The following is a 27,630-nucleotide window of genomic DNA, read 5'->3' on the forward strand; positions in this document are numbered from 1 at the left end:
TCCGTTCACCTACTCTGCGTCTCACAAAGACACTGCGGTTGGAACCAAAAATCTCACATTTGGACTCAGACTGAAGGACAGACTTCCACCGGTCTAATGTCTATTGCTCATGTGTCTTGTCCCAAGCAAGTCTTCTTTTTGGTGTCCTTTTAGTAGTGGTTTCTTTACAGCAATTTGACCATGAAGGCCTGATTCACGCAGTTGATGTCTGTTACTTAATCTGAAGCATTTATTTGGGCTGCAATCAGTGAGTGGTGAAGCTGGTAACTCTAATGAACGTATCCTCTGCAGCAGGGGTAACTCTGGGTCTTCCTTTCCTGTGGCGGACCTCATGAGAGCCAGTTTCATCACAGCGCTTGTTTTGTTTTTTCTCGGCTGCACTTGAAGAAACTTTCAAAGTTCTTGGTGTTCTGTATTCACTGACTTTCATGTCTTAAAGTAATTATGGACTGTTTCTCCTTGCTTATTTGAGCTGTTCTTGCCATAATATGGACTTGGTAAAAGACCAAATAGGGCTATCTTCTCAATACCACCCCTACCTTGTCACAACAACTGATTGGTTCAAAAGCATTAAGGAAAGAAATTCCACAAATTAACTTAACAAGGCACACCTGTTAATTGAAAAGCATTCCAGGTGAAGCTGTTTGAGAGAATGCCAAGAGTGTGCAAAGCTGTCATCAAGGCAAAGGGTGGCTACTTTTGAAGGATCTAAAATATTTTTGATTTGTTTACCACTTTCTTTGGTTACTACATGATTCCATATGTGTTATTTCATAGTTTGTCTTCACTATTATGCTACAATGTAGAAAATAGTAAAAGTAAACTCTTGAATGAGTAGGTGTCAACTTTTGGTATGTGTGACCATTTAATCAAAAGTAGGGGGTTGTATTTAATGTGTGTGTATATTTGACAATGAATAACTAACCCTGCACTTAATGTCTGTCTGACTTGTACAGCAAAGGAATGGGCACCTCTTAAATCTTCCGTCTTTAGAATTTTGTAGTGAGCATTTCTACAGTGTTTGTTTTGATGGACCAGTGGAATTAATGCCATTTCACTGGTTGAACAAGCAAGCTAGCCATGTGCAGGACTTATACATTTTCTTCTGGAAATTGTTTTGACTACAAAATAACCACAACTTAAATTGGCACTTTTCTGTAGTTCTATGAGGTGGAATAATGGAAACGCTGTGAACAAAAGGCTTGAATATGAATTATTCCTAATTTGGATTTTGCTACTCAACCGATTCAGACTCTTAAGTGGAAGCATTTTTATTTATTTTTTTCCCATCCAAACAGAAGGGTGAGGTTATCCATTTTTGGCTTTTGTGCAAGGCTAACCTCCACAACAAAGGAGGCTAGGGGGAAAGTTAGCAGGACCAACCAGTTTCTCAAGCCCCATCATGAAGTCACCCAGTCATTGCTCTGTCATCACTCAATATTGTGAAGAATTTCTTACAGGGCTGAGTTGTCATGTATGCCAGTTTAAACAGCAGAAACTAGTCTTGTAATAGAACTTACCTTCCAGCTGTGGAAACTGTAGTCCTCAATTCCACCAGGGTTTTCAGAGAACTCCTTACCAATGTTCCACAAAGGCACTAGGCAGTATCCCTAAGCTAGTAATAGCCTACTTGTACCATAGAGGCTGAGGAACCGACAACGCTACATGTTCGAGATGTGCAGGGCGTTCTGTTCATTTGATTCACACACCATGCATCCTTTTGAATATGGTAGCCACTTAACATTGATCATACAGCAACTTTTAACCCAATCTGACGTCTGCATTGGCCGTGCAGCATTTACGGGGATATGGTCTCTGCAGAAGTCAGGGAATTCATACTTCGCCGAGCAATGCAAAGCTTTTGTTAAGGAAGTGAGTTTGTTTATACAGAACCTCCCGCCCTCACCTACCGTCAACCAATCATGTAAATGTGGCGCTATAGCCCTCTGCATTGTTACAAAATTTGGGAGGCACAAGGCGATGCAGTACGGCGCTCAATTTGGCCTCTGCATGCCTCCGGAGGCTCCGCAATTGCCTCACACCATCCATACCGCGCCTCCGACCACGTTTTCGAATCAGGCTTAAATTGGCTTTTAGTTGTATTGTTTCTCCCTTCAAAGAGCACATTTAGCCAGTCAATGGCAGTCCGCTTGTTTCACAGATGGTAGCAATACTGACCTGCACTATGGTGGTAGATTTGAACAGCATTAAATAAAACCCCTATGTTGAACTTATTTTTTTTCATTCCTTGTCTTTAGGGGTACAGTTGGTTTAGATTAGTGAAGAAATGTCAGTTTTAGGGTTTCCCCCTAGATTGCAGTTTTGTAACTGCAGTCGGCTGGTATTTGATGCAGTAATTGCAGAATAACTGCAGTGTAAAGAGATTCCTCCTTTCCTCGCGAAGGATGCTCCGGTGTATCCTACCGTTTTGAAATCAGCCACAACCCCTCTGAAACAGCTCGTATTCATCAAAGTATGTACACATAAAAAAAAAAATTGTGCCACCTTTTCTCTATAGAATGTCTAACACATCTAGTTAAATGTATTGTTACGACTTTACCCATGTATTTTTGGATTCCACCCCTCTAACCGTAATTTGTCTGATACACTATGGAGAAGGAGTTGTAAGAAACAAGTGCATTTGTTCCCACATTTCCTCTCCTAGTTTCCGTCCCTCTGAAGGTTTCAAAAGGGAGGGGGTGATGTGCATTCGGAAAGTATTCAGGCCCCTTCACTTTTTCAACATTGTTACATTACAGCCTTATTCTAAAATTGATTAAGTTGTTTTTAACCTCATCAATCGACTCAATACCCCATAATGACAAAGCAAAAACAGGTTTTTAGAAATGCTTGCAAATGTATTAGAAATGGAAAAAAATATCACATTTTACATAAGTATTCAGACCCTTTATTATACTTTGTTGAAGCACCTTTGGCAGTAATTATAGCCTCGAGTCTTCTTGGGTAAGAAGCTACAAGCTTGGCACACCTGTATTAGGAAGTTTCTCCCATTCCTCTCTGCAGATCCTCTCAAGCTCTGTCAGGTTGGATGGGGTGCATTGCTGGCACAACTATTTTTCAGGTCTCTCCAGAGATGTTTGATCGGGTTCAAGTCTAGGCTCTGGCTGGTCCACTCAAGGACATTCAGAGACTTGTTCCGAAGCCACTCCTGCGTTGTCTTGGCTGTGTGCTTAGGGTCATTGTCCTGTTGGAAGGTGAACATTCGCCACAGTCTGAGGTCCTGAGTGCTCTGGAGCAGGCTTTCATCAAGGATCTCTCTGTACTTTGCACCGTTCATCTTTCCCTCGATCCTGACTAGTCTCCCAGTCCCTGCCTCTGAAAAACATCCCCACAGCATGATGCTACCGCCACCATGCTTCACCGTAGGGATGGTGCAAGGTTTCCTCCAGACGTGACACTTGGCATTCAGGCCAAAGAGTTCAATCTTAGTTTCATCAGACCAGAGAATATTGTTTCTCATGGTTTGAGAGTCTTCAGGTGCCTTTTGGCAAACTCAAAGCGGGCTGTTATGTTTATTTTACTGAGGAGTGTCCTCCGTCTGGCCACTCTACCATAAAGGCCTGATTGGTGGAGTGCTGTAGAGATGGTTGACCTTCTGGAAGTTTCTCCACATAGGAACTCTAGAGCTCTGTCAGAGTGACCATCGGGTTCTTGGTCACCTCTCTGACCCAGGCCCTTCTCCCCCGATTTGCTCAGTTTGGCTGGGTGGCCAGCTCTGGAACCACCAAGACTCTTCCTAAACTTCTTCCATTTAAGAATTATTGAGGCCACTGTGTTCTTGGTGGCCTTCAATGCTGTAGACCATTTTTTTTTGGTACCCTTGCCCAGATCTGTGCCTCGACACAATCCTGTCTCTGAGCTCTACGGACAATTCCTTCTACCTGTAACAGTATAACTTTAAACCGTCCCCTCGCCCCGACACGGGTGCGAACCAGGGACCCTCTGCACACATCAACAACTGACACCCACGAAGCGTCGTTACCCATCGCTCCACAAAAGCCGCGGCCCTTGCAGAGCAAGGGGCAACACTACTAATAGGTTTCAGAGCAAGTGACGTAACTGATTGAAACGCTACTAGCGCGTACCCGCTAACTAGCTAGCCATTTCACATCCGTTACATACCTCATGGCTTGGTTTTTGCTCTGACATGCACTGTCAACTGCGGGACCTTACACACACCTGTGTGTGTGTGTGCCTTTCCAAATCATATCTAATCAATTGAGTTTACCACAGGTGGACTCCAAGTTGTAGAAACATCTCAAGGATGATCAATGGAAACAGGATGCACCTGAGCTCAATTTTGAGTCTCATAGCAAAGGTTCTGAATACTTATGTAAATAAGGTTTTATACATTTGCAAAAACATCTAAACCTGTATTCACTTTGTCATTATGGGGTAGTTTGTGTGTATTGCTGAGGATTTTGTATTATTTAATCTGTTTTAGAATAGAGCTGTAACAACAAAATGTGGAAAAAGTCAAGGGGTTTGAATTCTTTCCGAAGACGCTGTGTATATAAAGCTGTTCAGTCAGTCCGTCATTTAGAAAGCCAATATTCTAATCTACTGACAAAGGTTGTAAAATAAAAGCTGCATTGGGATTTGAACTGGCGACCTCACAACACACTTTTTAACACCCTTCATCCATCTCCAACCTACCTCCCTGCGAGCCAATTTCTTTATTTGACTCTCACTTGGAAACTCCACCCACTAACCTGTCACTAAGCTCTGCCCACTGAGCTTTCATGCAACCAATCAATTAATCCCAGACTACCTCTGATGATGGTCATGAAGATCTGATCACATTCAGATCTACACCACCTGTTTAAACATGTGGACAAGATCAGGACACATGTTAGCACCAGGTATAAAAGGGGCTAAAGAAAGAACTGCAGCATAGCTACTTCCCATGTCACATCACGCTTGTCATGAAAAATATGTATAATGCTCTTTAATTACTCAAGGCACACATTCATCTAGCCTACAACTGATTATAGGATCTACAGGCTCAGGGAGACAGTGTAACATGGCAGACGCATCAACATGTTGAACGTGGCACATATTCATAAGGTCATGTTGCCATGGGAACATGTAATTTGGAATGGAATGTAAAACAAATTGGCTTCATTCAAAGGCCTACATCTCATTTGCATGCCTACAACAGTGACTAAAACAGCAGGTATTTTAAATGCATACCATCACAGACGACACATAACGTCATAAAATGTGCATATATTGCACATGTATGTGTATAAAAGCTATCTCTGAAATAGTCTGACATTCAAAGCTATCCACCAAAATGACGATTTCGCATTCCAAACAATAAAAGTGCCTAGTTAGAACAGTAACATAGCCCTCTGTATGGGAGGACAGTCTTGCAGTTATCAGAGGTGCAATATATCCAACATAGCCAACAATACCTTAACTTTTAATGTGCACCCTGTTGAAGACAAGCACTGTGCTCTTGCCAATATGCTTGCTTCCAAGGGAATAACGACTTCCACTGGTTTGAAGGAAATAGTCCAAGAGCCTCGGGATGAGATGGGTAGCAGCAGATTTGAGGTGGGGGTGTGGTTCGAGAGTCTCAGCTTTCATTGGTTGCAGTCTGGGAGAGTTGGGGGAGTTGAGAGAACGCTGGCCCGTTGAGCCTGTCCAGCTCATCCACCTGCGGGGAGGGCATGGTGCCCCCCCAGGCCGCCCCACCTCCGCCCCCCTCCCCTGGCACCGCAAGGTTGGGCACGCTCTTGCTGCGGACGCACTGGAAGTCCACGTGGCGGCTCTTCCCTTCCTCCTTCTCCCAGGACAGCTGAATGAAGGGCCGCTGCACGTAGTTGTAGATGACCTCTGACCTTCCTCCCGGGCGCCGCTTCACTTTCTCCTTATAGGTTGGGTACCCTGGGACACAGTAACAGATCAGTGGAAATCCATGTGTAATGTATATCAATTCAAATTTTACCGGGGGTAGCTTGGGTAGAACAAGCCCAACTCACCCTCAATGCCTATCCGGATGTTCTTCAAACCTCTCTCCTTCAGCAGGGTTTTGGCAACGTCTCTGTTCTCGATGTACTTGAAGAAGCGGTAGAGTTTGGAGCTGTACAAAACTGGACAGAAGAGAGAGAAACATATTCATTCACTCAACATTGAAGTTGTTCCGGCACACAGTTAGGCGAGATGGTTAGCTAGCTACCTAAAGTTAAAAGTTAATAAGCAACCACTCCTACATACACTCTTGATAGAAACCCTAACACTGCTGCGTCAAAAACATGCTTCCAAAAATGACGAGGTGTCTCCTGTTGCGTAACCTTTTAAATGTGACCAATTTTGAATTGGCATGGATTTTGGATTTGGATTTTACTTTAGGATTTGTGATGTGTGTGTTGTGACTGGTGCCTTACTTTGGGAATACTCCTCTCCCATGGGTGGAGGGTGTTCCTCATCCCAGTCCACAATGTCATCGTCGGCCAAAACCACGATGTGGCACTCCCTCTCCCCTCCCTGGGCACATGACACCATGGCAGGCACCACCAGCTCCTCCAGGAAGCCCTCAAACTGCCTCCGTGCCCCATCGTTGGACAGCTCATGAAGCAGGGCACCTGGGAACAGAAAGAGACAGTGAGTTTGGCCAAGTGACTATCATGATAATCAAGTGAAGGATATGTATTTGTTGAGACTGCAAGGAGGTTTGAATGCTATGAAGTCATTTCGCAATCATTCTCAAACAAAATATTCACTCCAAAAACATTTAGTACCTCAACTTGTTCTCGTTAAGATTCATAGATGTGGGTATCCTTGTGACATGTTGTGCTGTCATAAGAGTTCCTCATACTGGTAAATATATATTTGTAATGGCTGCTGTACTGCATATCCCATTTATTTTGCCTGCCACTACCCCTACCTTGGGCAATCCCCTAATCTGGTCAGTTTACACATAGAGTACACATAATGGGTGGTTATACTCACTGAGGTCCCGACACTTGACTGTGCTGGCACTGAAGTTGATACAGAGGTAATCACAAGCCTCTCTCAGCTCCGACACTGATACGCCATCGGGACACTTCATAACACCTGTCTGATAAAAGTTCTAACAGAAAAATACACAGTGGAATGAATGAACTGACTGTTTTTGGTACCTCTACAGCTGTGGCAATATCTGTCATTTCACTGAGATGAGAGACCGGCTTTAAAAATGCCAGCCCCATTACAAGTACTGGAAGAGAGCTTTTAAGTTTTGCACTTAAAAGGTCTCCAGAAGTTAGTTGAGTCGAGGCTATAAAGTATACACTGAGTATACAAAACTATAACAACACTTGCTCTTTCCATGACATAGACTGACCAGGTTGAATCCGCGTGAAAGCTATGATCCCTTATTGATGTCACTTGTTAAATCCACTTCAATCAGTTTAGATGAAGGGGAAGAGACGGGTTAAAAAATGATTTTTAAGCCTTGAGAAAATTGAGACATGGATTGTGTATGTGTGCCATTCAGTGAATGAATGGGCAAGACAATATATTTAAGTGCCTTTGAACAGGGTACGTAGTAGGTGCCAGGTGCACAGGTCTGTGTCAAGTACCGCAGCGCTGCTGGGGTTTTCATGCTCAACAGTGTCCTGCAAAAGGTTGGGTTCCACTCAACATTAGGACAGTGTTCTTATATTCAAGTTGTGCCAACTCACCAGTATGACCTGAAAGATGCTGGCACTGATGCCCTCTGTCAGTTCATACTCGCCCTTCCCATTGGGCCTGGTGAAGTTGTGCTGTCGCGCTGGGCCAAACATTCTGCAATGACAACGTGAAAAAATGTAACCCAAACCCTGATATCTTAACCAACTATGTTTTCTCTAAGTAACATTTTCATGTCTGTATGTACTGTACATTCATAAGTAAGTGAAATAAAATATAATTATTTAAGTTAATTTCCCACTGTACCTTCCTAGCATGGTGTTGGGGTGTGCAGTGAAGGTGGTGGGGTCCACCACAAAATGGCTACCATCCACAACCAGAGTGACCCTCTCACGGTGAACGGTACCCGGGTCCGTTCTTCCCTCTTTCAATCCGCTCATCTTTCTGCGTCTCTTTACCTCTAGCCGTCTCTCCCTCTACTGTGGGTGGACCTGGCCACTTGGAGATCACTGTAGGATTGGCTGTTTTAAAGATCTGTAAAAATAAAATGACTGTGGAGGATGCAATTGGGAGCTGCTCTGAGGTCTGTTCCAAAATCAACAGGATTCTGATGATTTCATGAGAGAATATTGAATGGGCTGCAACGATATTAGCATGAAAATGCTTTAGAATCCAGACTGTCAAAATTCACCTGACTGTCAAGATTCCCCTTAAAAATAATGACAGTGGTAGTCATCACCCAAAAAACCTTATAAAATGTAATACATCGTTCACTAAATCCCTAGAGTTTAAACCAACATTAGATGAAGTTCTGTTGTACGAGAAACTAGCTATTCTACATTTAAATTGACTTTAGGCCTATTGACTGTATGTGATTTCAAGAATGAGTTAATCAAGGCTACATTACAGTAGCCTATTCACATGGCACTGCTGTTACAATGAGCAGCATACAGTGCCTTCAGAAAGTATTCATACCGCCTTGACTTATTCCACATTTTGTTGTGCTACAGCCTGAATTAAAAATGGATTATATAGATTTTTCTCACCCGTCTACACACAATACCCCATAATGACAAAGTGAACATGTTTTTAAACATTTTAGAAAACATTTTGAAAATCAAATACAGAAATATCTAATTTACATAAGTATTAACACCCCTGAGTCAATACTTTGTTGAAGCACCTTTGCCAGCGATTACAGCTGTGAGTCTTTCTGAGTAAGTCTGTATGTCTGGATTGTGCAACATTTGCCCATTATTCTTTACAAAATTCTTCAAGCTCTGTCAAATTGGTTGTTGATCATTGCTAGACAACCATTTTCAGGTCTTGCCATAGATTTTCAAGTATATTTAAGTCAAAACTGTAACTCGGCCACTCAGGAACATTCACTGTCTTCTTGGTAAGCAAATCCAGTGTAGATTTGCCCTTGTGTTTTAGGTTATTTTCCTGCTGAAAAATGAATTAATCTCCCAGTGTCTGGTGGAAAGCAGACTGAGACAGATTTTGCTCTAGGATTTTGCCTGTGCTTAGCTCCATTCCATAAATTTTTTTATTCTGAAAAACTCCCCAGTCCTTAACGATAACAAGCATACCCATAACATGATGCAGCCACCACTATGCTTGAAAATATGGACATTCTGTAATTCACTCTGTAAATTAGGTTATTATTGTGGAGTAAATACAATGTTGTTGATCAATCCTCAGTTTTGTCAAATCAATGCCATTCAGCTCTGTAACTGTTTTAAAGTCACCGTTGGCCTCATGGTGAAATTCCGGAGCTATTTCCTTACTCTAAATCAAATCAAATTATATTGGTCACACACGTGTTTAGCAGATGATATTGCGGGTGTAGCGAAATGCTTGTACGGGTGTAGTGAAATGCTCTATGGCAACTGAGTTAGGAAGGACTCCTGTATTTTTGTAGTTACTGGGTGTTTTGATACACCATCCAAAGTGTAATTAATAACTATCCCTTTGAGCATGGTGAAGTTAATGCCCCCCCCCCCCCCCCCCCCTTCTTTGCAATTCATTGGAAAACCGCCCTGGGCATCTGTGTTTGAAATTCACTGCTCGACTGAGGGACCTTACAATTATCTGTATGTGTAGGTTACAGAGATGAGGTAGTCATTCAAAAATCATGTTAAACACTATTATTGCACACAGAGTCCATGCAACTTATTGTGACTTGTTAAGCACATTTTTACTGCTGAACATATTTTGGCTTGCCATAACAAAGGGGTTGAATACTTACTGACTTAAGACATTTCAGCTTTAATTTTTTTATTTTGTAAACATTTTGAAAAACATAATTCCACTTTGACATTATGGGGTATTGTGTGTAGGGCAGTGACCCAAAAATATAAATGTAATCCATTTGAAGTTCAGGCTGTAACACCATTTTTTTAAAGTCAAAGGGTGTGAATACTTTTTAAAGTCACTGTAAAAATGAAACATGCCCATTACAATTATGAAACATATTTTGTGAACAGCATAAATATTGAGTTTGTCCCGGCCCCTTTACCAACCAGAACCAACTTGTACATTCCTGTTCTGCTAGACAAGTCTACATTACTGTCCTCTGAATCATCAAAAGAGTCTAGCTGTCTAAAATATAATTGAAAGTTAAATAGCCTAGACTCTCATAAAATAATTATTTGTTTAATAATTACCATAAATATATATGTCATATCAAATGTGTTACCATAGAATTACGAATTAGAATACTAGAATGAACATAAACCTTCTTATGGTGGTATAAAAGGTCAGCCATTTTGGTAAGGGAGTTGGTCAAGCATGGTCAGCCATTGCTGTGATAAGATAGTGTAAAGAAGATTATCTGCACTGTATGTTTGTTAGCTAGCTAGCCTGACAGTTTTAGAGAAATGATTCCATAAATTTGCAAAATAACTGCCAATATTCCAACATTCCATTCAAGCAATGCAGTCAATCCATAGCCATACACTGGCTGGAATCCACCGAAATGTATGGTCAGTTTACATATATTTTAGAGGCTATTTATACAGAAAATGTGTACCAAAAAAATTGATTTATATGACAATATTTTACGTTGACAATAATATTACACAATTTCTGATGTCTGCCTTACTTTTATTTTCCTGCATAAGTAAAATCAGGAAATGAATCACCTATGACTCTACTGCCATTCATTGCAACTAGACTGGGTTGGATTTCTCCCTGACCACAATGGCTGCCATTTTTGGACCATTCTGGAACGTTTAGGGTTTATGACAAGACCGCTCTAGTAATTAAATAGAATATCTATGTGTGTTACAATCTACAGTATCGCCGGAGTTCTAGAACGTAGGGTGGAACCTTTATTGTGAGAACACCATGTGACTTTTACATTGAAGTCTTGTAATACAGTCGCATTGTCCCTGGTCATCATTCATAAATAGGTCTACATTAGTCAATAGGCACATAATTGTCCTGAAGGAAAGCCCTAATTCAGATAACTAGTTTAAAAACGGTCAGTCAGCTATCTTTCTGCTTTCGTCTCTTCGTCCAGACATTCGTTAGTCAAATCATTGATACATTAGCTTCGTTGCTTACTCTGAGAAAATACAAATATTGCATAGTCACTTGGACTACCGCGACAAGTTGCTACATGTTGCATAGACTACTGTATCTAAAATATAAAAACTTACGCCAGTTTCATGCCCTCGGTGCTCCGGTCTTCGGTTCAGTATTTCAAATGTGCCATGGTGCCACCTCATGAGGTTTCAAGTAATGACTCAAATATGCTCCATTTAGGTTCTTTCCTTGTACTGTACAAACTGAACCAATGATGGCCAGAATACTGCGCCTGTCATAAGGGGAAGTCTTCTAGCCTCAGCTGCGCAAGAACCTGAATGCGGCATTGAACGTGTTTGTCAATACATTTGTATCTATATTGCCATAGGTTCATATCAATGTATTTGAGTATATATATATATTTTTTTCTAATCCAGGAATAAACACAAGTTATAAACAATTATTAATAACCTCAGTGTAACAATAAAGTATAGTCCCTCTACCCTTTCAAATTTGTACATATACGAATTTTGGATAACTGCTTGGATAAACACATTGTTAAATGATATATAGCATGTATCAACTATATTATAGTTGTTACTCATGTAAAATATACAAAATCCTAGAGATGGAGCTGCCCAGAGATTTCACCCTAGTGTCATCATTAGGCCAACAGTCTGGCAGGTTGCTAACATGTTGCCCAGGGGGTCTTCAATCCATCTTCTATTAAATACTTGCAAGAGCTCTGTTGGTCTGGCTATACATTGTAAGTTCAACATGCTCATTTTACTTTTTTTCTGTGCTAGGATCAGAAACACGCAACCTTTTTAGATTTGTTGCAAGGTGAGTGCCTTGTTCAAGTTATGTTATTTCATCAACAGGGACAACCAGTTCTTTTGGGGTTTTGAACATCATTCGTGGCAAGACAGGTCACCTCTGTGACCCACTGGGTAAAAGAAAGACTGCTTTGTGCAGACTGGACATGTAAAACATCTCCTGGCATGCACAATGGATTTTAACTGGTCAGATAGATTTTATATTACAAATGGGTTTAATGAAAAGCTGATGAATGATTAACTACACAGGGAACAAAAAGTATGTGTGTGTCCCAACTAATACATTTACAGGAAATGACCACTCTGACCCTCTCATTCAAGCTGCTGCCTGGCACAAAAATAATGTGTATGTGTGTGTGTCTGCCCAGTTGGTCCCAGAGAAATGACTACTTGTAGACCATCACATCATCCATGTCATTTCATTTTTTAAATATAAAACCAGATCAAAGGATAGGTTAAAAACAAACACAGATACTGTGGAATAGACAAGAATGCCAGGTTTCATATTATTTCAGAAAAATAAGACATCGGAAATGCAAGGTTGCAAAGCAACTGCCTCGCCATTGCTTCTCCCTCTTTCGGGGATCACAGTTTACAGGGAATGTTTGACTGGAACACACGAGAGTGAATACTCATGACATTTTGAGAGAAAAAAAACATACAGAAAGATTACAGCATTGGACACCATATTCTCAATTACATGGTATAAAGATGCACACATAATAAACCCACTCACACACTTGGCAAAGCATGTCTCTTCTGCAAGCTTTTCCCCACACATTATTTCAAGTAGACATGATTAGAGCAATCCATTGCAAAAAAAATCTGGAATAAGGACACAAAAACAGCCCATACCAAACCCGGTCAAGATCATTTTGTGGTTAACACTGATCACGGGGGCAGGGGGAGACACAATATGATAATGTTAACGAGGAGGTAAGGTGATTCCTTTTATTTATATCCTACTACAAGTGGTTAACTGTAAACTATCAGGTTAATTGGGATCTTCAACTGCAGTCAAAAAGGAACTCAAACAGAAATGGTTGTTTCAAAGATCAGGCACACACCCTTAGCCTGAATGCAAAATGTATCATAATATGCATAAAATGCTCAGCCAGTCATCACATAATTTAGCATTTCTTTGTCATTGGTAACACAAACATACCCATTATTTTGCACTAGTTAGATATATCACTTATTTGATATATTATACATCAAGGACAGTTGTCAAAATGGCCACAGAGAAAACCTTTTTTGGATGGCAGGCTAAGTTTTTAGACATCACTGAAAACCACTGGTTGCCCTCTGAATTCCTCCCGTTTCTTACTCCTCTCATGGCAGGCGAACACTGGAGCTGCAATTTGTAAGAATTGGCGAGACACAGGATCCCCTTTGAATTGGCGAGGCAAAGGATCCCCTTTGTATGCAACCACACTTATCATGCTACTGGGAAGATCATTTGAAAAATAAACATTTGGCATATTTCAATAGATGACGTTATCAACTATCCAATTCCAAAGCCTATATAGAACTTAATTAAACTGTATATAAAAATAAATAAATAGCAAAATGAAGTGATAGATTTGAATAAAGAAATAAAACATTTGCAACTTTAGGCTGGGATAGTAAAAGGAGATTATACTCTCAGCATTCAACCAAGAGGACATCTATTGGATAGCATTTTGATTTGCTCACATTAATTCTCCAACCTCTTACTTTTGAGTGGCTACACTAATACTTAAGATTAAAAACAAAATTAACAAAACAACGTCTTTTGTAAGTAACTTTGATTCAGCAAAAAAAGATCAGTAGATCACCAAGCCCATTGATATCTTGCTGCTCCTGCTGTACCCACCAGGGTGTTTACGGTGAGGGGAAGGTTTGACTTGGTGGGCTGCACGTTGGTCTCACTGAGGTACCAGTTAGGAGGGAGAACAGTGGCACAGGTTGTGCGGTGGTTGATGACATCACTCCGCAGTCAAGGCCATTGCTTTCATAGGTACGCGGCGGAAGAAGAAGCTGGATCCTCGGAAGAGATGGCCCTGATCGGTGAGGCACAAAAAGACACGTTTCAGACATGCACTACCAGAGAAAACAAAAATATACTCACACACAAATACAACCAGTATGAGTGGGTTCCATTTGCTCCACATAAGTGGACTGTACCTCATGGCTCAGGTGAGCCCAACAGCGCACCCAGGACTTGAAGATGGGAGAGTTAGGGGGAACACCAGCCACTAAGCTGTGAACACACAAGGCAGAGATCCATTAAAAGCTGAACCCACAAGCTAAAGGATTGATCTAATGGACGTCAAACAAATCAATAGAAACCATATCCCATCAAGTCTATGTATTGACTTCATATGAAAGTTGAGACAGATACAACATTATTACTATTTTCAACTGGCACCAGCTATAGTACAGTTAAGTACAGAAAACGGACCGTAACAAGGGCATAATCAGTGGTACTTTCTACTGTTGTGCTCTTGACTTAAAGAAGATGGGCTTGCTTCGGTGAGAGATCACTGACTCGGGTATGCTTGGAACCCTTACAAACTGAATTGAATAATTACCTATGTAATAACAAATGATGTATGATGTACAGTAATCTTGTCCTCCAGCAAATAATACTAGGACACTTTGTGACAGATGTTGTACACAGACAGTTGGGAATTGAACAGTGATAACTAATCAATTTATTATTCTTATTGCCTGCATTTAAAAATGTTAAGCTAAATATATCCACTCGAGCAATGGTTGAGTTTTACCAACCCCAACCAATGAACTATATGATAAAACCCAGACACTAACTCGGCCAGAAACCCCCCACTCCATTGGCCCCCACTCAATACCCCACCCCACTACCCCTCATGCTGACATGACAGCACCGCCACACCCCATTACCTCCCATGCTTACATGACAGCAGCCCCTCACACCACTACCCCTCATGCCGACAGGAGAGCACCTCATACACCCCCGCCACTACCGCCCCATGCCGACAGGACAGTACCCCCCTGCACGATTTTGAATAACTTTCCAGCAAGACAGCTATGCTGAAGTGGCACGAAGAATAGAGAACCCTGCTGCAGCCGAGCTAAACCAGATAAGGCATCTGCTGAAGAATCTGCCAAAAATCCATTAATTCCATCTGTTATTATCAGAAATAGAATTAGAAACACAACCTATAATATTATTACGGGTTCAGTTTTAGATAAGCTACCCAGGAAAGGTTTCACATTTTCTCATATAAATATATGTAGCTTCAGAAACAAAGTTCATGATTAGAAATTTGCTCATTTCAGATATGAATATATCAGCCATTTCTGAGACTCATTTAGACAGCACCTTTAATGAAACAGCAGTAGGAATACAAGGATATAACATCTATAGAAAAGACAGGAATATCAACGGGGGATGGGTTGCTGTATATATTCAGAGACATTCCTATTAAGCTCAGAGGATCTCATGACAAATGAAGTAGAAGGGCTGTGGCTGCAGGTTCACCTGCCTCATCTGAAGCATCTTCTTTTAGGGTGCTGCTATAGGCCACCAAGTGCAAACTGTCAAAATCTGGTGAATGTGTGTGTGATGTTAGATACGGTCTCTGATGCTAACAGAGATATGTATTTTCTTGGTGACCTCTCAAGAGGAAACTTTTTACTGTGACTAATGCCTGTAACATGACAGGTTATCACTCAACCAACTACAGTGTATACCAATAGTGTTGGTTCTGTGATATCCATATTTTCACTAATGCTGCAGAGCTTTGCTACAAAGCAATATCAGTCCTCAATGGCTGTATTGACCATAACAGTGTAGCAATAACAAGGAGAGCCAAAGTAACAAAGGCAGGGCCTAAAGTTTTTAAGAGATCATACAAAATGTTCTCTCAGGACTCTTTTGTTGAAGGTGTAAAACATTTATGTTGGTCTGATGTGTATAAGGAGGAGAATCCAGATGCAGCACCTGAGAGTATTTGTAAAATTATTCTTGCCAATTTTTGACAAGCGTGCACCTGTTAAGAAACTAACTGTGAGAACTGTTAGAGCCCATTGGATCGATGAGGAATTGAAAAATCGTATGGTTAAAATAAATTATGCAAAAAAGGTGGCAAACAATTCAGGCTGCTCAGAAATTGTGACTAAACTTAAAATCAAATCAAACTTCATTTGTCACATGCGCCGAATACAAGTGTAGACTTTACTGTGAAATGTTTACTTACAAGCCCTGAACTCTTCTTGAAGTGCACTGTTGGTTAAGAAAATATTTACCAAGTAGACTAAAATAAAAAGTAACACAATAACAATAATGAGGCTATATACAGGGGGCACCGGTACTGAGTCAGTGTGCGGGGATATAGGTTAGTTGAGGTAATTTGTACATGTAGGTAGGGGTGAAGTGACTACGCATAGATAATAAACAGCGAGTAGCAGCAAAAGAGAGGGAGGGGGGGGTGGGGGTCGATGTAAATTGTCCGGTGGTGATTTTATCAATTGTTCAGCAGTCTTATGGCTTGGGGGTTGATGCAATAGCACCAAAAATGGCTTTGGTGAAACTGCTTCCGTTAGTGACGCCTCTGTTAGAAACACAACAATCTAACGAAGAGGAAGTGTGGATGACTCTGATGAGGGAGTTAGAGTTGTCTAAGTAGTGACCACAAAGAGCTGAGTACTCAAGGTCTAACTACTGAGAAAGGGTATATATACTGTGCTAAAAGGAGAGAACAGGGTCACAACCTGGAGTTCTGAACTCATAGACTATTTGTCTTGTTTAAAACTACCACTGTTACCAATTGGAAACCTTAGTTCGTTTTATACTTATACGCTCGTTGAAGTACCTTAGTCCTTTCCTGACTATACTATTCAAAGTACCATACCTAGATGTAAACCTACTCCAGAGCGCTCAGGACAACGACCCTAAGCACACAGCCAAGACAATGCTGGAGTGGCTTCGGGACAAGTCTATGAATGTCCTTGAGTGGCCCAGCCAGAACGCAGACATGAACATCTCTGGAGAGACCTGAAAATAGCTGTGCAGAAGCACTTCGGACAGAGCTTGAGAGGATTTGCAGAGAGGAATGGAAGAAACTCCCCAAATACAGGTGTGCCAAGCTTGCAGCATCATACTCAAGAAGACTCGAGGCTGTAATCGCTACCAAAGGTTCTTCAATAAAGTACTGAGTAAAGGGTCTGAATACGTTTTCTAAAAACCTGTTTCTGCTTTGTCATTATGAGGTATTGAGTGTAGATTGATGGGAAAAAACAATTTAATCTATTTTAGAATAAGGCTGTAATGTATCAAAATGTGGAAAAAGTCAAGGGGTCTGAATACTTTCCGAAAGCACTATGTGATATCAACAGAGAGGTATATTTTCTGGGTAACCTAAATATTGACTCGTTGTCATCAAGCTTCCCACTCAAAAATAAGCTTTAAACTGTAACCGACGCCTGCAATCTGGTTCAGGTTATCAGTCAACCTATCAAGGTATTTACAAACAAAACAGGAACAAAATCATCCACGTGTATTGATTACATCTTTACTAATGCTTCTGAAATCTGTTCTAAAACAGTATCTACACCCATTCGATGTAGTGATCATAGTATAACAGTCATATCTAGAAAAAACAAAGTTCCAAAGACGGCCTAAAATTGTGTATAAGCAATCATAGAAGTCATTGCAAAACCTCTTGTATGTTGAAGATGTGAGAAAATATTTGTTGGTCTGTATCATGTATGAAACTGCGCCCATCACGAAACAGACTGTTAGAACTGCCAAATCCCCATTGATAGATGATGAATTGCTGAGCGGCATAAGGCAAAGGGAATAGCAAAGAAGTCTGACAACACAGCAGACTGGCAAACATACAGTAAATTGAGAATTCACTTAAGTAAACTAAACAAAAGGAAGAAGAGGCTTTACTGAGCCAGACAAAGTTCTCTCTTCGATGAGATCGCAAGCACTTCCCAACAGGAGCATCATTTCGATCTCAACTGTGCTTCATCACAACTAATCTTGATGACCATGAAAACACCCCAAATCAACATTTCAGCCCAATCTTTTCAACAAGAGCAGCAGCATTTTGATCTTCATTATACCTACCAACAGAATATTTTAAGCAGACAATCAAAGCTCTATTTTTTCAACGAGAAGCGTGCACGTTTTTGCACTGTATTGTGAGTGCTCTGGTCATCTTGAGTTAAAAACGTTTCAACTTTTTTAAACAGACAGAAAAACTGAGGTGTGATTCCCAGCCTTACTAATCACTTACCCACAGTTGTTGACTGCCATCAGGTCTGCCACCAGCATAAATGGGTATGTCAACACACTCACTGCAATCTGGAGACAGAGGTAGGGAGATCAAACATGGGACAACAAGGTGAACACAACTGTCATAGGTGCAACACCATCTGATTAGCATTGTAAAACAAGGAGGCTTTTAGAACTGAGATAAACAAGGGAAACAGATACTCAAAATAGCCCCACCGCCACAGTTCATTCATACAAATATAGTACAATGACATGCAGAGGTTGTGCAGCTGAACTTACCCCCATCACAAACTTAGTGTAGCTTCTCACTGCTGGGGCTTGGCTGAACTGCAAAAAGGTGTGAGAGGGAAGCATTTATAAAATAATGGTGTTAGGCATTTTCTGCGCACAAAACAGCTTGGAAATATGCAAAAAAATACTGTATTATTCACATTTCTAGTGAGAATGTATCTTGTTGTTTATTTTACGGTGTCCATGAGCAAGCTGTGATTATTTAAGAGGATTTAAACTCAGTGAAAATGTATTGCATGCGATGCAATCACTAGGTCCAGTATTCCATACTCTTGTCGTCACCTTTTGCATGATGCAAGGGATGTTTTGTGGACAGAAAATGTTCCTCTTTAGCTTCATCATGTTGGTTTTCTACTGTGCTCCATCATGAACATACTGTATTCCAACACATGATGTCATGATCTCTTCTATCATCCCTGACTCTGGGGTATCTGACCTGAGCTATTAGATCTTGAACCAGTGTTGAGCGGGCCAGATGTCAACTGGCTACCCAGTCATTGCTGGATTGATCAGACCATCCAGCCCAATGTTCAGCTGCAAGGTATCAACCCCTACCCTGTACCCCATTGTCACTGGATTACCAGACCCTGCCTCAGACAGATTCAAGGAAGGCCTTGAACCCTGGACCATCACCCTCTGTGCACATTCACTTTAAACAGAATAGCATGATGATGATATTTTACTATTCCTATCCATTTGATATCATTAAAAAGTAGAAAGAATACATTGCATCCAGACAGGGGATGGAACCGATTCAGGAACAGAACCCGAAAACAACATACTTTTTAAAGGAATAGAAACGGAACAAAAGTGATCCATACTGGTCCGGAACAGAAACTTTATTTTAAAAGCATGAGAACAAGTTAATAACGTTAATTTACGTTTCAGACATTTTTTTAGTCCCACAAAAAAACACAAAGCGCCTATGCAAAGCCCTTACTCTGTCACTCAGAAACATATTCCAGTGCCAGCTGAAAATCTTTGCCTGTGTGTGTGCGCGTGTTTAGTCTACCTGTCCCTCCCCCACCCGAAGCATAGGCTACTATACTGACGTTACGAGTGTGATTCAGAAGATAGGGAGAGATTTTTTATTAGTTTGAGATTAATGGATGAACGTTTCACGTTGGATTTATTAACTACAAAAAAAGGTAGGACGCGTTTTTAATTCTGGTGCCACTGTGCATACACACACGCTTTTTAGCTAGCTTGCTACTTAAGTTACTTAATTGAAGCCGCTCCTCCTAGGTATAATTCTGTGGACCTAATTCAGATAATGCATGCCATAACAACATGTCCAGCAGGTCAAGACCCCTCATCAACCCTCTCTCACCACCTGCAAAATTTCAGTCGCATCTTGCGCCATAGGCTACACTTGTCTGGCCATCACGCATGTAAACAACTAGTTTGCCTGCTCTATCCACACTGATTGGTAAAGTAATTAAATGAGCTAAAAACTGTTGACTTCACAGGTTAAAAAGCTACAGAAAGGAATGATATAAACCAGTACTTTTCTTTGGTTCGAACCGGTTCAGAACTGTATTTTGCTGGTCGGAACAGTGGAACGGAACAAAAAAAAAGTGTTTCTGTTCAGAATAAAAAGCTTATAAAATACATTTGGTTCCAACCCCTGATTGCATCTGATGCATCTGAAAACTCATGTCTGTTACTGGACAAAGGATGAAGTAGAATATGTTTAAAAAATTATCTTTATGTTATTGAAGAGTGGGTAACAAGTCAAGTAGGTTATTGTCTTCTTCCTACCCTTATGGCCTCGTAAAGTATCTACAATTTCAACAATTTCTCACTGGGGTTTACAACAGGTAATTTTAGTGACAGCTGATCTTAGACCATTGCTTAGAGGTGTCTGTACTGTGCTTACATTGTTGTCCACTGCGTAGGTGTTGATGACATGGGCCAGGAGGTTACAACACCACAGGAAGATGACCTCACCCAGGACATGGGGCACAACCCCCCTGCAAACACACCAATAATAGACAAGGCCGTAAATATAGTACAGGCCAAAACAATTTCAAAGGTTTTGAACCAGTAATATTGAGTCATACCATGATTTGAATTTGGTTCGCTGAGGTAGTATACATAAAGGATAATGATGTCCTTTAACCTATAGTGCTACACAAACTAGGACACCCACACAAACATTGCGGTCATGTAGTCAGTGAGAATGATGGTTAATTCCAAAGAGTAAATGTGTCTCACTTCTCCCACTTGTCTGACTGCTAAGAAATTAAATTTCTTTACAAAGTGGTATGAAAAAGCATGACTTACGCAAAGAATCCCCCAACGCCCTCCTCCTTGAAGATGTTGGCTATGCAGCTGAACAACCCCCTTCCAGAGTCAATCCCAGAGGAAATAAAGATGAAAAGTTTCAGCCAAGTGTTAATAATTTACAACGCGTTTAAAACCTCTGAGTGCCTCTAATGCAACTAAGCTATCAATTCTACTACTTCAACCTATGTAGACCTCTAATATAGCATTTTTGCATAATAAGTAAACATTCTGTATTGCACCATGTCACTGTCAGTGGAATCATTAAGTTGCAGTAATGACATTCTTCCCAAATGTTTGATGAATTCAGGTAAGTCAAATTCAAATTTTATTTGTCACATACACGTGATTAGCAGATGTTATTGCGGGTGTAGCGAAATTCTTGTACTTCTAGCTCCGACAGTGCAGTAATATCTAAAAAAATAAAATTACACTACATATACAGAATACACACAAATCTAAGTAGGAATGAATTAAGACTATATACATATGGACGAGCGATGTCAGAGCGGAACGGACTAAGATACAGTAGAATAGTATAGAATACAGTATATACATATGAGATGAGTAATGCAAGATATGTAAACATTAAGTGACTAAGATACCGTAGAATAGTATAGAATACAGTATATACATATGAGATGAGTAATGCCAGATATGTAAACATTATTAAAGTGACTAGTGTTCCATTCCTTAAAGTGGCCAGTGATTTCCAGTCTATGCCTATAGGCAGCGGCCTCTAATGTGCTAGTGATGGCTGTTTAACAGTCTGATGGCCTTGAGATGGAAGCTGTTTTTAAGTCTCTCTGTCCCAGCTTTGATGCACCTCGCCTTCTGGATGATAGAGGCAGTGGCTCAGATGGTTGATGTCCTTGATCTGTTTGGCCTTCCTGTGACATCGGGTGCTGTAGGTGTCCTGGAGGGCGGGTAGTTTGCCCCCGGTAATGTGTTGGGCAGACCGCACCACCCTCTGGAGAGCCTGCATCTGTAAAAGTTTGTGAGGGTTTTAGGTGACAAGCCAAATTTCTTTCGCCTCCTGAGGTTGAAGAGGCTCTGTTGTGCCTTCTTCACCACACTGTCTGTGTGGGTGGTCCATTTCAGTTTGTCAGTGATGTGTACCCCAAGGAACTTGAATCTTTCCACCGCGGTCCCGCCGATGTAGATCGGGGGAGTGCACCCTCTGCTGTTTCCTGAAGTCCACGATCATCTCCTTTGTTTTGTTGACTGAGTGAGAGGTTGTTTTCCAGGCACCACACTCCCAGAGCCCTCACCTCCTCGCTGTATGAGTCAACTACTCCTTTTGTAAATTTGCATACAATATCTGAGGTATGCTGCATGTGTCACACCTTACCTGTACTTGATCTCTCTCCCCACAAACTGGGCCATGCAGCGCACTGAGATCACTAAAAACAGGACAACTGAACATCAGGGGAGCAAACATTGTTACAGTGCCTAGTGAAAGTCTACACACCCCTTACACAGTCCTCCCATTTTGCTGCCTTAAAATTAAACAAAAAAACCATTTGATTTTGACCGGTAGTGTACAGTATATCCATTGTTTTTATAAAAATTGCTCAAGTTCAGTAAATTTGTATTTTTTTGGGGGGGGGGGGGACTGGCCCATTTGGGAACACTCAACACCTATTGTAAAGCCATTCTGGTGTGTCTTTGGCATTATCATTTGTGTAATTGTCCCGCTGCAAAATATAACTTTTGTAGGCTACAAGCAAACGAGAACACCAGTTGTCTGATACTGACCGATCAAAGGGTGGCTGGCCCAGCGGCCGCTTGAAAACTCTCAGATAAGACGTCATAACGTGCTCTGCCTGGGTTTGTTTTGTCTCCCCTAAAGTTTGATATTTCATAATCACAAATGATGTAATTGAGACTTACTGAGTCTGGCTTTAACGGTCTTGTTGAGTAAAGGTTAAATAAAAAATAAATACAATTAAAAAAAACAGAATGGATGATTTGGAGTGGATTTCTTTAACACAGGCTTTCATCTTTTCACTTTGTCATACAGGCCAGTAATGTGGCGTGAATGCAGTGTTTTTGATCCTTTGTATTTTAAAATATTGTGATGGCAGCATCAAGTTATGGGTATTCTTGTCACCTGCAGGGACTTGGGAGTTTGTCAGGATCAAAATAAATATAAAATGGACAAAGCCCAGGTAAAAGATTAGAGGAAAACACCCCTGTCTTCTGAAAACCTAACCTACAATAGTTTCATTTTTCAGCTAGACAGTTACACAAATGTTAACGCCAAAGACACACCAGAAAGGCTCTCCAAGAGGTATTGAGTGGTCCAGTCTCAATCATTACTTAAATTTGCTTGAAAATCAGAGACAATATTTGAATATTGCTGTCCATCAATGATTCCCAACCAAATTTACTGAGCTTGAGCTGTGCAAAGTTGGTAAAATCTTATTCACAGCTGTAATGGCTGCCAAAGGTGCTTCCACCAAGTATTAACTCTGGGCTTGAAGACATACACAATCAAGACAAATATATATATATATTTTTTTATTAAATTATTATTATCCATTTCAAAAGTTAGACATTTTTCTTTCACTTTGAAAATGTGGAGTAGGTTGTGTAGATAGGTAGGAGGAAAAAAACAAATATACTCCTTTTTCGGTCCAATTTTAAGGCAGCAAAATGTGAAGACTTTGCAAGGGGTGTGTAGGCTTTCACTAGTGACTGGATCTGCAGAACATCACAAGGAAACTAAACCTTAGAGCTAACAAATAAATAAGGCCAATCTGCAGTGTCCATTAAAATACAAAGCTATGAACTCCTTGCCAACAGAGAAAATAAACAGACAGACAAAAACAGCAATAGCCTTAGGACTTACCATGGAAGGGATGAGTGGCTATCCTGGACAGGCACTGGATGACCATCTCATGTGAGGTCTTGAGAGAAAGAGGAAATCAAACAGTGCAGCGGGCATAGTTATGCAAAACTGCTACATCTAATCTGTTCAGAAATCACCAATGTAGGCTATACTGGAAGCTAGTGCAAACACAAAGATGAAGATAAGACCAGCAAATTAAGAATTTCTCAACATAATGTTATACTTTATCAACTATAACGTAAGAGTGGATTTGTTAATTACTTGTTACAGGTATGCTGGCCATTCAAGTTATTTTATTTATGAGTTTATTTAAATAGGAATATACACACACACAGATATCGTAATCATAATACTTAAAGAATGTTTAGGAAAGGGAGAATGATATGATTCACAAAAGAATGATTCACAAAACTATTCCTCCCAATTTACTAAACTCAACTGGCTTTACATAGACCCACCTGACATTTGATACATTCATTTTATGTGCCCTATCGCACTTTGACCTCTCACCTCTTTGACCACTTTCCTGAGGGAGGTCTTCAAGTCATCTCTGTTTGATACATTCTCTACCTGCTCTGCTGGAATGGCCTGGAGAGAAAAAAGATGTCAGGCCTTCAATAACGACATAAATTAAGTACTTCCAGCATTCTGTCACAAAGGTATTATTTAATTACATCTGTCTCTCTCATTTGATAAGGATACTCTGACTGTACGTTAGCAAGCGCCAATTGGTTGGATTATAAGCTTTTGTGGCCAGAGTTGCGCATTTCAAAGACCGATTGAGAGCAGTTGCAATATGTTACTACTGAGTATGAACTACCTCTCCTCTGGGTCTAGGATTCCTTCACCTGTTTGACTTTACTCCGGACCATGGTAGAGATGGCACTGGACATAATACGAGGGGACAGACCTCGGAAGAGTCCCCTCTTTCCATCCACCCTTATGATGTGCTGTGCTGTGGACAGATAGACATCACATTCCTGTCACCTCTTCTTCCCAATTCAGGGTGATGCATTAGGATGATAAGCCATTAAGACCCACTCACCATAGGAGAAGAATCCAGGGAGGTACAACACTTTCCTCCCAAACATGGTGGTTCCGACAGTTGGGATGAGGGGCTCATGTCCAATCTACATTTACATTTGAGTCATTTTTAGCAGACACTCTTATCCAGAGCGACTTACAGTTAGTGCATTCATCTTAAGATAGGTTGGTGGGACAACCACATACAGTATCTCAGTCATAGTAAGTACATCAGCAAAGTCAGTGCTAGTAAGAAGAAAAAAAAGTAAAGTGCGAGTGTTAGTTCACGAAAGGCAAGGGTGTATTTTCTTTTTAAAGCATACAACTTACTGCAATCAAGCTGGCATACTGAATGAAAAGATCCTAGAAATGTGTTTACATCCCTGTTAGTGAGCATTTCTCCTTTGCCAAGATAATCCATCCACCTGACAGGTATGCCATATCAAGAAGCTGATTAAACAGCATGATCATTACCCAGATGCACCTTGTGCTGGGGACAATAAAAGGCCACTCTAAAATGTGCAGTTTTGTCACACAACACATTGCCACTGATGTCTCAAGTTGAGGGAGCATACAATTGGCATGCTGAGTGGAGGAATGTCTACAAGAGCTGTTGCCAGATAATTGAATGTTCATTTCTCTACCATAAGCCGCCTCCAGCGTCATTTTAGAGAATTTGGCAGTATGTCCAACTGGCTTCACAACCACAGACCATATGTATGGCTTTGTGTGGGTGAGCGGTTTGCTCATGTCAACATTGTGAACAGAGTGTCCCATGGTGGCGGTGGGGTTATGGTATGAACAGGCATAAACTACAGACCAAAAAACAAAATAGCATTTTATCAATGACAATTTGAATGCACAGAGATATCGTGACGAGATCCTGAGGCCCATTGTCGTGCCATTTATCTGCCGCCATCACCTCATGTTTCAGGATGAGAATGCACGGCCCCATGTTGCAAGAATCTGTACACAATTCCTGGAAGCTGAAAATGTTCCACTTCTTCCATGGCCTGCATACTCACCAGACATGTTTGGGATGCTCTGGATCTATGTTTATGACAGCGTGTTCCAGTTTCCACCACTATCCAGCAACTTCGCACAGCCATTGAAGAGGAGTGGGACAACATTTCACAAGCAACAGCCTGATCAATTCTATGCGAATGAGATGGGTCACGCTGCATGAGGCAAATGGTGGTCACACCAGATAATGACTCGCCCCAATTGTTTTTTACGGTATGTGAAATCCAATGATTAGGGCTTAATGAATTGATTTCAATTGACTGATTTCCTTATATTAACTGTAACTCAGTAAAATATTTGAAATTGTTGCATGTTGCGTTTATATGTTTGTTCATATAGCTAGTTGTAGTGTTAGGACCTTGGCATGCACTTGCAGTTAGAAGAAGGGGGGCCATCTTGACAAGTACAGTTATGAAAAGAGGGCAGGTCGGCAGGCAGGGTTTTTTAGCATAGCTTTTTCGTTTTTTCATTTTATTTTGTGTATACATGGCAGCTAAAAGCTGAATTGTGTATACCAATAAACAAACTAACAAATACATCTAATTGTGACAGGAACTTGAAGGGATGATGATTAACATTAACATTTAATGTAAATAATATATGAAAATATTGCTTTCTGTCTTTCCCAGACACACTTACTTATGTGAGATAGCATTGCGGTTTATTTGAGGTTAGGCAAAGGAGAGATGATGCCCTATGACACCCAGCTAGCCGGTGTTATGCCGAAAATCCCCCCCTTCTAATTTTCTTAATTTTGTGGCTAGAGTCCAATACTTTCTGTGGCACACAGAGTCAAATACTTTCTATAGACCAAACTTCACGTCAGGATAGGCAACCGAAATTAATAAGTAATGTATGTGTGTTATATTAAACATAGAAGAGGGAGTAAAATGTTGGCAAGCAATAAACATTTCAGAACAACTATGGCTGAATTATTATCCTTACACTTTCAAAAATAATAGTCGAATAAGATATGGGACAGATTACGAATTTTGGCAGAGATGTATTTATAGACTAATACAAATCAGTAGAGGATTTAGGTACGGGACACATGGGCGGGGCGACATACAAGCTAGAACCGCCACATACATTTGAAACAAATAGCCAAACCGAAAACTGCAGACAAAAATGCTTTCTGCTACTAAGATCAGTGAAATGTATGCTAAACTGACAACGGAGTGAAGAGCAGAAATCTCAACTAGCAAACAAGTCGTAGAAGGGGGAGAGGATTTTCGGCACAACACCGGCGTCAAGCAAACTCAAACGCCCCAATGAGGTGGCACTTCAAAGTGATAGCTTTCGCGCTTGCTAGCTAAATAATTTATAACGCAAACGAATTATGTGGATTTAGTTAGATAAATTGAGTTTGCAAGTTTAGCTAGCTACCTGAATTAGCAGTTTGACGTACAGCAGCGGGTGTGTGATCGCTGTCACCCCGGCTCCGAGAAGCACGATTGCTGTGTCCACGGCCGTCGTGGACGCATCCCGGTCAAATTTGGGCTCCCTTTGAGCACCTGTCTCGCCGGACAAGTTCTCCGGTGTCACCATTTTTACGGCGATATTGAGAATTTCGGAGACCGTGTAGGAAATGAGATGAGCAAAACAAGAATATAGGCATGTCACGTGATTCCTCGGCGCACCAAAACACAGGAGGCGGAACTACTTTTCATCCATGTGGAGAGGGAATGAGCTGCATGCACTTTTCTATCCAGCAGGTGGCAGTGTTTGTCAAAGACAATTGACAGTGCAATACGCAGGTTGGCATTTATTGCGATGACTCATGAGGAAGCTCTGCAGAGTGGACAGTATCTGGCACCGCAATAAAGTCATAAAATCTGATTTTTTTACCTAACCCAAACCACACTGCTAACCCTATCTAC

The 27,630-nt window shown here is 40.9% G+C and overlaps 2 protein-coding genes across 2 annotated transcripts; both read right to left on the reverse strand.

Annotated features, from left to right (window-relative positions):
- Positions 1-4,939: 4,939 nt before the first annotated feature.
- Positions 4,940-11,481, reverse strand: LOC120059386 (BTB/POZ domain-containing protein KCTD20-like). Its single transcript, XM_039008398.1, has 7 exons — positions 11,304-11,481; positions 7,945-8,172; positions 7,692-7,794; positions 6,979-7,099; positions 6,414-6,611; positions 6,009-6,119; positions 4,940-5,913 (listed from the first exon to the last, which is right to left on the reverse strand). Exons 2-7 carry the CDS (start codon positions 8,076-8,078, stop codon positions 5,603-5,605), a joined length of 978 nt encoding a protein of 325 aa, XP_038864326.1. The 5' UTR covers positions 8,079-8,172; positions 11,304-11,481; the 3' UTR covers positions 4,940-5,602.
- Positions 11,482-12,408: 927 nt separating this feature from the next.
- On the reverse strand, positions 12,409-27,378 carry LOC120059387 (mitochondrial carrier homolog 1-like). Its single transcript, XM_039008399.1, has 12 exons — positions 27,137-27,378; positions 24,750-24,834; positions 24,553-24,659; positions 24,215-24,292; positions 23,705-23,762; positions 22,202-22,253; positions 20,851-20,910; positions 20,444-20,537; positions 18,553-18,600; positions 18,275-18,342; positions 14,172-14,247; positions 12,409-14,047 (listed from the first exon to the last, which is right to left on the reverse strand). Exons 1-12 carry the CDS (start codon positions 27,296-27,298, stop codon positions 13,973-13,975), a joined length of 963 nt encoding a protein of 320 aa, XP_038864327.1. The 5' UTR covers positions 27,299-27,378; the 3' UTR covers positions 12,409-13,972.
- Positions 27,379-27,630: the final 252 nt, after the last annotated feature.

Source organism: Salvelinus namaycush, chromosome 14 (genome assembly GCF_016432855.1).
Source record: "Salvelinus namaycush isolate Seneca chromosome 14, SaNama_1.0, whole genome shotgun sequence".
Taxonomy (NCBI): domain Eukaryota; kingdom Metazoa; phylum Chordata; class Actinopteri; order Salmoniformes; family Salmonidae; genus Salvelinus; species Salvelinus namaycush.

Coding starts and splice junctions, on each gene's coding strand:
- LOC120059387 (XM_039008399.1), bottom strand. CDS start 27,298: ATGGTGACACCGGAGAACTTGTCCGGCGAGACAGGTGCTCAAAGGGAG. Junction 23,763..24,214: donor TCAGGAAAGTGGTCAAAGAG/GTGAGAGGTCAA, acceptor CTTTCTCTCAAG/ACCTCACATGAGATGGTCAT. Junction 18,601..20,443: donor CCTACGCAGTGGACAACAAT/GTAAGCACAGTA, acceptor ACCTTTTTGCAG/TTCAGCCAAGCCCCAGCAGT.
- LOC120059386 (XM_039008398.1), bottom strand. CDS start 8,078: ATGAGCGGATTGAAAGAGGGAAGAACGGACCCGGGTACCGTTCACCGT. Junction 7,795..7,944: donor CCCAACACCATGCTAGGAAG/GTACAGTGGGAA, acceptor TTGTCATTGCAG/AATGTTTGGCCCAGCGCGAC. Junction 6,612..6,978: donor AGTCAAGTGTCGGGACCTCA/GTGAGTATAACC, acceptor TTCTGTTCCCAG/GTGCCCTGCTTCATGAGCTG.